Below are 8,574 nucleotides of genomic sequence, written 5' to 3'. Positions count from 1 at the left end.
TGATCGTATTCGAATCTTAGCATAACCCCTTTGGGCCGGGTCTCTGGTCGTATTCGAACCGGAAGCCCCTAAGTTCTTCCAGTTTATAGTCAGTTTTGTCTGATTATTCCAAGTGTGTACGGCCGGGTCTCACTTTGCCGGCTTAACTTGGGTTTACAGTTTTGCTGAACGCAATGGGTGTTATAAGACAGGTAAACCGGAGTTGCGGTACCAACCTTCTTATCCGGGTTATCTAAACCGGAAGTATGCTTGCAGGCCGTCAAGTATGTTCTTACGGCTGTATTCAGGATATCATTGAAGACAAGTCCTTTTTGATTCATATTCCGGGTTATCTAAAACTTATGATTCTCAGGGCGGTAAGCCGCCTCGAAACTTGTGATTTGCCCTTCTATGCAGGATAATTAAAGGCACCTCTTTTGAGGTTAAGAAAAACAGAGGATTGATTATGACCCGGAGAGACATCAAAGAGACAACTTCAAAAGACTTCAGCATTCAATACATGCACGATGGCACGGCAGAGATAAACTATTGCACCTACTCTATTACAAAATTCATCAAGTCTAAAAGGGTGGAGCATTGTTTGGTAAACCGGCTGCGGAAGTTAAGACGCTTGCTGAGTGGAAGTCTCCGGCTCATGTCTTCCTTCTCCTCCGGTTGATCCCAAGACCCGGAAGGTTGATGACTTTCAGTCGATGCCGCTAAGCGCTTCGAACTGGGCTTCCTCGTCAATTAACCTGAAAGGGTCAATCTCCGGGGCGAAAGTGTGCTGACGAGCCGGCGGGATCAAGTTGAGGGCTTCATAGCGCGGAGTAGGAATCCTCTGATTTTCTGCGTCGTAGCCCGGCCGGTACTTGGTCAGATCGGTATCGTTGCCAATAAGAGTGGCCACCGGACGTACGGCCTTCACGCAAGCTGCTAAGTCCTTCTGATCAAAGGCGGTGCCGTCTTTCTTCAGACTTGGGTAGCCGAGGGCGATGTCTGCCGGGTCTAACTCTGGCAAGAACGCCTTAGCCCGGCTCAGCGCAGCAATCGCTCCGGCTCTCGCAGAGGCTCGTCGCAGTTCTTGGATCCGTTGAGGAAGAACGGCGAGCCGGCGAAGGACTTCCGCCAGGTGAGTCGGCACTTCGCTGGAGAGGGCCACCACAGCCAAGGCACGTTGTGACCCGGTGTAGAGTTGTTCCACCAGGGTGTATACGGCCTTCAGCTTGGTCACCACACTCTGATTCAGGTTGGCACTTCTGGGACCTGTTTAACAAAGGCAGATCAGCCGCCGACAAGGATGAAATTATGAGATATGCACATTCTAAACTTGATGAAAGCCGGCGAGACGACTTACCGAAGACTGCGGTCACCATCTGGGACACTTGGCGCTTTAGGCCGGAGAGCTCGGCGGTCTTCTCAGAGAGAGCCTTCTCCGCCTGTTCAGCCCGGTTCACCAGTGCGACCTTTTCTTCGGCCCACGCCTTCCGCTCAGCGTCGAACTCCGTCTTCAGCTTCTCTTGCGCGGCTATGCTGGACACGAACTTGGCATTTGCCTTCCGGGTCTCCATCTCTTGCATCTTTAGCCGGTTCTTGAGATCAGCAAGGTCAGCCTCAAGTTTCTTGCCAACAGCCTGTATAAACTTCCGGGTTATGGCATGAACAATTACTCTACAAATTTAAAGTCCCAAGCGTTTTCCAAGCAAAGACACTTGGCACTTGGGGGCTAATGCATATTGAACGTATCTATCTACAAACTGCCGGCTCAATGGAGTAAGCCGGAACCTAAGTCTACAACATATTCAATCATAAGTCGTCGACTTGGGGGCTAGCATGGGAAAGGTAACTATGCAGTAAGTAAGAGGACAGCAGAATGATACCTCAGACTTCTGCTGGATCTGGTTCACCATGGCAACCTCTGCGTCCCGGCTCTTGTGCACTTGGCTGATGTAGCCAGAGACGAGCTCTCCGATGCTCAGGTTGGCGTAGTCGGAGAGGTCCAGGTTCACCCGGTGGGGCTACAGCAACTCCCCCTTAGCGGAGCACTTGGCCAGCACGGTAGGTCTCCCCGGCTCAACGAACTCCGCCCGGGTGATTACCACGTCCGGGTCATTTGTTGGTTGAGCCGAGCCGGAGGCCTCCGGGTCAGCAGAAGCTTCTACAGGTGCCGTGTCCATTGGAGTGGTGGCTTCGGGAGCGGAGGCAGCTGGCGGTTCTTGGACCGTCACCTCCGGTTCAGGCAAATCCGGCTCTCCGGCCGACTTGGTTTTCTTCGCTCTCTTGGTGAGCTTTGCCTGGGCACTAAAAGAACAACAAAGGTTAGTATAAAAAGTATGAGCAAAGACCAGAACAAATATAAGAGGGTTATCATTACCCGGGCACGGTCTTGAAAGCCGGCAGACTTGACTGCATAGAGTCGCCGGAAGAGGGGGAGGTCTCCTGATAATTTGAGTCTGAAGAATTGAGTGGCTGACGTATAACACCCGCCAACGGATGAAAAGGGTACAAGTGGGAAATAACCTCAGTCCGGCGCTTCCTTGATGCGTCAGGTAACCCGAAGGAGAGGTCGGTGTCCTTGTTGGTCCGGGTGTGACGCCGGCTCTCATGAACCTGTCGCTTCAAAATAAATTTAGGATCTTGATAAGCTAAAGGATGTGAAAAGCTTACTTTCCGAGTTACCCTTCGGACTTTCACCCTTGGCAAGGGCTTCGAGTCGGAGGAAAGTGACATTACCTCTTCAACCACCGGGTTACTTGCGCCGGTGTCATCCTGTCAATGAACAAGTATTGATAAGGCGGATAGCAGCAAACAACAAATATAGCAAGGATTTAAAAGATCAGGGGTTACATCTGACTCGGAGCTGTCGCTTAATTGCATCAGCTCTGAAGCAGTAGGCCTGCTTCCTTTCTTGCGAGGGGCGGCTTTCTTGGCGGCTTTCTTCACCTTTCTGGCCTTCTTGGCCGCCTCATGGTCATATTTGACCCGCCAGAACTTGTCGTCAGCCTGAAAAATACAATGATGATTTCTTCAAACGATTCAGATGAAAGTTATATACAGAAGAAGATAGGATAATCAGATTGGCGGCTTACCGCTGGGGCTGGGTTGGTCTTGCAGAAGGGGGCTAACCCGGTCCTTCCGCAGTCTGCCAGGCTCTCGTTTAAAAGAGCCTTGGTCATCTCCTCTGCAACGTCTTCAGGAAGATCATTGCGGCTGTGTCTCTGAGGGTCGTCCTTTCGGCCCGTGTACTCACACATTAAGCCGGGGCGGCGGCTCAATGGGATCACCCGCCACGAGATCCAGACCCGGACCAGATCGATTCCGTTCAGACCATTGCCCAGTAGAGCCTTGATCTTGTTGATAGTGGGTAGCAGAGGCTGGCGCTCCGCCGGAGTCAGTTTGTCTGACAATGGGTGTGTTGACTCCAGACGCAATGGGCGAAAGCCGGGCAGCGGACTTTCATCAGCCGGTGACGTGTCTTGGCAATAGAACCAAGTCATGTTCCAGTCCTTTGGGTGGCTCGGCGGCTCTGCGTAAGGGAAAAGGCAATCCCTACGCCGCTGGATGGAGATGCCACCTAACTCCAGACTTGGCCCATTGGCGCACTCATTCTGACGGTTCAAATAAAAAAGCTCTCTGAAGAGCAGCAGACTAGGTTCTTCTCCAAGGTAAACCTCGTGAGAAGACTTGGAAGTTGCAGATGTTGGACACTGAGTTGGGTCCTATGTCTTGAGGCCGCAAGTCGAAGAAGTTTAGAACGTCCCTAAAAAACTTTGAACCGGGCGGTGCGAAGCCCCGGCTCATGTGATCCGCAAAAATCACTACCTCCCCGTCCTTTGGCTGTGGTCTCTCTTCTGACGGGTCAGGGGCACGGTAGGACATGACATCCTTCTTGGGCAGATATCCAGACTTAACAAAATCCGCTAGGGTCTCATTGGTGACATTGGACCTCATCCAGTTGCAAGTAATGGAGGCTTTGGGAGCTTTGGAAGGCATGGTGAAAATCGGCAGTCTATGATAAAAGGAAAAACGCCCGGGTTAATTATGAGCCGGAAGAAATCTACGGTTCAATGTCAAGGTGGCGGCTTATAAAGGGGACTAATGGTATACATTTAAGTGCATCGGGCTATTTAAGCCGCCCGAGGGATTGAGAGTAATTTGATTGTCTACAGGCTTTATCACAAGCTAAGCCGGAAATTTTATGGCGCATGGTTTTCTTTAAGCCGGAAGGATCTACGGCGTGTGGTTTCTTTAAACCGGAACTGTAAACCGCCGAGATTCAATAATTGCAATTTTTACTAAGTGTGGTAAAACAGGTTTCACACATCGCAGTAAAAAATTTGGATCAAAACATTCGGGCAAAAGAAAAGTTTCTAGACCTAGAAACAGAGGCTGGAGAAGTTTTTGGGCTCGAACAAGGTTTTTATGCAGTAAAAATAGAGCTGCTTGCATGTAAAATGGGTGCTAAACAGTCACCGCAACGATTCTATGTAAGTCTAAGATCAAAAGGAGGCAGTAAAAATCAAATCTACTGAGGCCCGTGGCGCACTACGAAGAACACGGACGAACTACTCGAACCCTAATGCGGATCTGCCCTATGGAGTGGCGAGGACTCACCGGAGCTGAAGAGGAGCGGAGGTAGCCGCCGTTTATCTGGACCGGGTCAGGGTGATGCAGCGGCCAAGGTTGACGAAGTCCGGGGGCGCGACGGCGGCGACAGTAGCAGAGCTCGGGCAAGGGAGCAGTGGCGCGAGGAGGAAGATGAAGGAGAGAGAAGTGGCTGAGAGCCCGTCGGGCCGGCCTATTTATAAGGCGAGCTCATAAGTGGGCGCGACAATCAAGGAAACCACGGCGCGGTTATCTCCCCACGAAACGCCTCGATTTTCAGGATGACAGTAAAGAAAAAGATCCGTTGCGTATCTGGCGGAGTAAAAAATGGGCTTAATGGAAGATGACGTCATGGCGGATTATCCGGAGTCCGGAGGATGACGTCACGCCGGGTTATGGCCTTCACACAATTGTGAGCCGGAGGTTTTTCTGTCGAAGGAATGGAAGATTGACATGAGCCGGCTCAAATCAATCTGGGGCCTAATATTAAGAATATAGACATTAGAGTCACCCGCCAGGAGGGGCTGAGCTACTCATATGGTCATTACCAGAAACCCGGCGCCAAGCCTGAAGACAGTGGGCCAAAGATGGGCTCAAGACCCAGATATGGCTTAAAGCCCGTAGTTGCAATCATTATTATACTAGAACTTGTAGTGTAAGGCAAGGATAGTGGAGAGTCCGAGCCGGACACTCTTATGAGCCGGCCGGGACTCTGAGAGCTGCTGGGCGTCAGCCTCCCTATATAAAGGAACGACCCGGCAGCGGTTTAGGGACAAGAACAATCTCATCGAAAGCCAGGCATAGCGGTTTAGCTCCCTGGTGATCGTAACCCTAATCAATATCACCTCAAACTGGACGTAGGCTTTTACCTTCACCGTAAGGGGCCGAACCAGTATAAACCCTCGTATTCCTTGTCCCGCTTAACCTCTTTAAGCTTCCTAGTTGCGATGGCTCCACGACTAAGTCCTAGGTCAAGGACATCTGCCGTGACAATTCTACGACAACAACGAAAAAACTGGGTTGGGAAACGGCAGGGTTCGTATCACCCGGAAAACCAAAGCCACACGAAGAATGAGCTGCATTAAGACGAAAATGAAGTAGGTAATTAAAAAATAAGTAAATGAAAGACTGGAAAAACTCAACCTGAATAACCAAACAAAGCAAGAACATACGAACTCACCAATAGCAGAATCAACAGGACGCTTTCCTAGTCGGATCTCTTGACGCCGACGACGCAAATCGGCAGCAGAGGAACTCTGACCTTGAACCCCTACATGAAACAACCAGACAAATACCTAATTACGCGGTGAACATACAACAAGGATTAGCAAAAGTTGGATCAAATAGACTGAACCGACCAGTAGATGGGAAGCCAACGGAACGATGAACAGCAGGATGGCTCCGATGACTACCACCAACAGCTTCCGGCGTGGCCACACCACGACCTCGCAGATCATTGCGCCCAGTAATTACCCCACGAATTCCACGAGGACGACCCGGACGACGAAGCCGCAGATCAGTATGCCCAATAGCTGCCCCGCGAATTCCAAGAGGGTGACCCGGACGACGGAGGCCACTTCGGCAAGAGCTACAACGATCCATCTACGAATAAAAACCACAACATGCGAGACTGGGAGAAACAATGCGATGGATCACGTATTTATAGCCGGAGCACCAGAGACAGGAAGCAAGATAGCAGGAAACAACCAAGACCGTCGAGAAAAGCGGCAACAGCAGCGCTGCCCGAGAATTGTGGAAACTGCACACGTGCCAACCTATGAATATCATGCTGAACCAATTAACCACGCGCTGGCACCGTAAAACAACACGTACACCATCAAGCCGACACGCATGCAACATCAGGAGATGTCCACAAAACTAACTGAGGACACGTACTGGAGGCAAATCGAACCATGCATGCAACCCCACAAGTCATACAGCCCCTTAGTCATCCGTTAGCAGATGCATGCAGTCAACAAATCACATCCGCCCACCTGCATGCAGCCAAATGCAAATTGGGTTCTGAACCGACAGTTCGTATGTTTGACCAGGAACTGAACCAGAAGAAATGAAGCGCACATCCAAATAGTTTACACACCCAGATCCCAAACTAATCACACGTGTCATCATCTGATTTACCAGTTTGGGGCTGTAAAAAACTCAACAAATCCACAAAATTTAATCGGTTCTAGATTTAGGGAATATAGTATGTAGAAGTAGGGTCATCCGTGCCATTCTACTCATCTTGTGTAGGGCTTAATTATGTGTTCGTTGGGTCATCCGTGCCATTCTACTCATCTTGTGTAGGGCTCAATTATGTGCTCGTATTCAAAACGGAAAGTTCCATATTAACAGAAACGGAAAGTTTCGTTTCCGTGCCTGTTCCATCGAAAAACATTGTTCTGTTTCCATTTCTGTTTCTGCATAAAAATTCTGTTTACATTTTTGATTGCAAATTTTCATTTTCCCTTCCATTTTTTCTCTCTGTTCCCATTTTTTTCTGTTAGAAAAGCGAAAAGTTTCCGCTCCTTTTTCATACCTACCAATGTTCTACTTTTTCTCAGTGCCGGTGGTGGCCGCGGACGTGTCGGCTTGGTTGGTCGTGGCGTCGGGCACGGCCAATGTGGAGTTGGCAACGTCGTCGTCGATGCCCAGTCAAATCCCCCCCCCCCCCCCCCACGCCAGCATCCGCGAACATGGCTTCTTTCTTCGCCTGCCGGACGCGTTGCCACCATCGCTCGTGGCGGTGCGGGGATACAGCATTGGCCAACCTGGACAGGTGAGGACGGCTTGGCAATGGCGATGGCGCCGGCTCCGGCGGGCTTGTCGACAAGCCAGCCTGTATTTGGCTGGCTTTTCGGGCAACCCAAGCAGCTTTAATGCCGGAGAGCTCCTTCTAATAGCCAGAGAGTCCGTCCTAGAAGACTTCGAAGCCGAAAGCCATGACGGGTGTGATACAAGGAGGAGATGGAGAGCGGAGGTATGGTGTGGTTCCTGTCCGCCACCTGGCGACGTTTAAATAACGGGCGGATGCGAGATGCCAACTGGAGAGGTGTTTAATGTCGGCCGACACAAGGACAAACGTGTGGCAGTCGGATGCCGAAACAGGTTCCTCGACACATGTGTTGGTTTAATGAAGGAAGGCGGGCAGACATATGCCCTTTCAATGCAGAGAGAAGGTGTATGCAGCGGGCGGCGCTCTCGGCCGGCGAGCCGCTTCAATGCCAGCACCAGTAAATGTCATGTCCACTCTGGGTCGGCATCAATGCGGAGTGGCCGCTCTAGCGGGAAAGAGCGTGGGAGAGGGAGAGGATATTGGGTGTGGCGGATTTGTCGGAAGCGAACGTGACAGTGGTCCGGACACCCACAAAGCCCCAGGTTTGCGAGCAAAAAGGACGTCCTGGCAGGCCCACGAATGAAAGCAGGTGCGCGTTGGATGGAAAACGACGTCTGGACCGTCTGGTCCGAATGGTTGTGGGCGGTTTGAGGGTCGGTGTTGAAGATGCCCTCTCTCCAGCCGATTGGGCCATTTGACCCTAGTGACACACAACACGCCTAAAAGTGACTGAGACCCCCCACAGGAGCTATATTTGACATCTCACTAGCGAGATGGTAGCTCTCCTCGCCTGAAGAGCGGTGCGATCGGGCCGGCCCAGCATTTTAGAAGTTCATGTGGTTTTCTCTCTGTGTGTGTTTTTCTTGTTTTTCACTGTTTGCGGTGGGTTTTTTGTGTGGCTTTTCTTTGTCCGATTTTCATTGTTTGGGGTCGGGGTTTCTTGGTTCTTTTCTTGTTTTCATGATTTCTCCTTTTCTTATTTTCCTTTTTATTTGGATTTTTATTTCTGCACTTTTTTTTCTTTCTTTTTTCTCTTTGTTATACTCTGGTTTCTTTGTTTTTCATCTGCTTTCTTTGTTTTTTATTTGTTATTTGTCGGTTTTCTTTGTTTCTTTCTTGGTTTTCTACGCAATTTTCGTTGGTTTGTTTTCGTA

At 50.3% G+C, this 8,574-nt stretch overlaps 1 protein-coding gene across 1 annotated transcript; it reads right to left on the bottom strand.

Moving 5' to 3' along the window:
- Positions 1 to 467: 467 nt before the first annotated feature.
- Positions 468 to 6,216, bottom strand: LOC120968261 (uncharacterized). The gene is made up of 10 exons (XM_073499595.1): positions 5,943 to 6,216; positions 5,765 to 5,854; positions 3,069 to 5,660; positions 2,827 to 2,982; positions 2,713 to 2,748; positions 2,500 to 2,589; positions 2,354 to 2,418; positions 1,860 to 2,280; positions 1,337 to 1,613; positions 468 to 1,245 (listed from the first exon to the last, which is right to left on the bottom strand). The coding sequence occupies exons 3-8, from the start codon at positions 3,474 to 3,476 to the stop codon at positions 1,998 to 2,000; spliced, it is 1,038 nt and encodes a 345-aa protein (XP_073355696.1). The 5' UTR covers positions 3,477 to 5,660; positions 5,765 to 5,854; positions 5,943 to 6,216; the 3' UTR covers positions 468 to 1,245; positions 1,337 to 1,613; positions 1,860 to 1,997.
- Positions 6,217 to 8,574: the final 2,358 nt, after the last annotated feature.

Source organism: Aegilops tauschii, chromosome 1 (assembly GCF_002575655.3).
Source record: "Aegilops tauschii subsp. strangulata cultivar AL8/78 chromosome 1, Aet v6.0, whole genome shotgun sequence".
NCBI lineage: Eukaryota > Viridiplantae > Streptophyta > Magnoliopsida > Poales > Poaceae > Aegilops > Aegilops tauschii.
The sequence above is the reverse complement of the archived record's forward strand: the minus strand, read 5'-3'. Positions and strand labels throughout refer to the sequence as shown.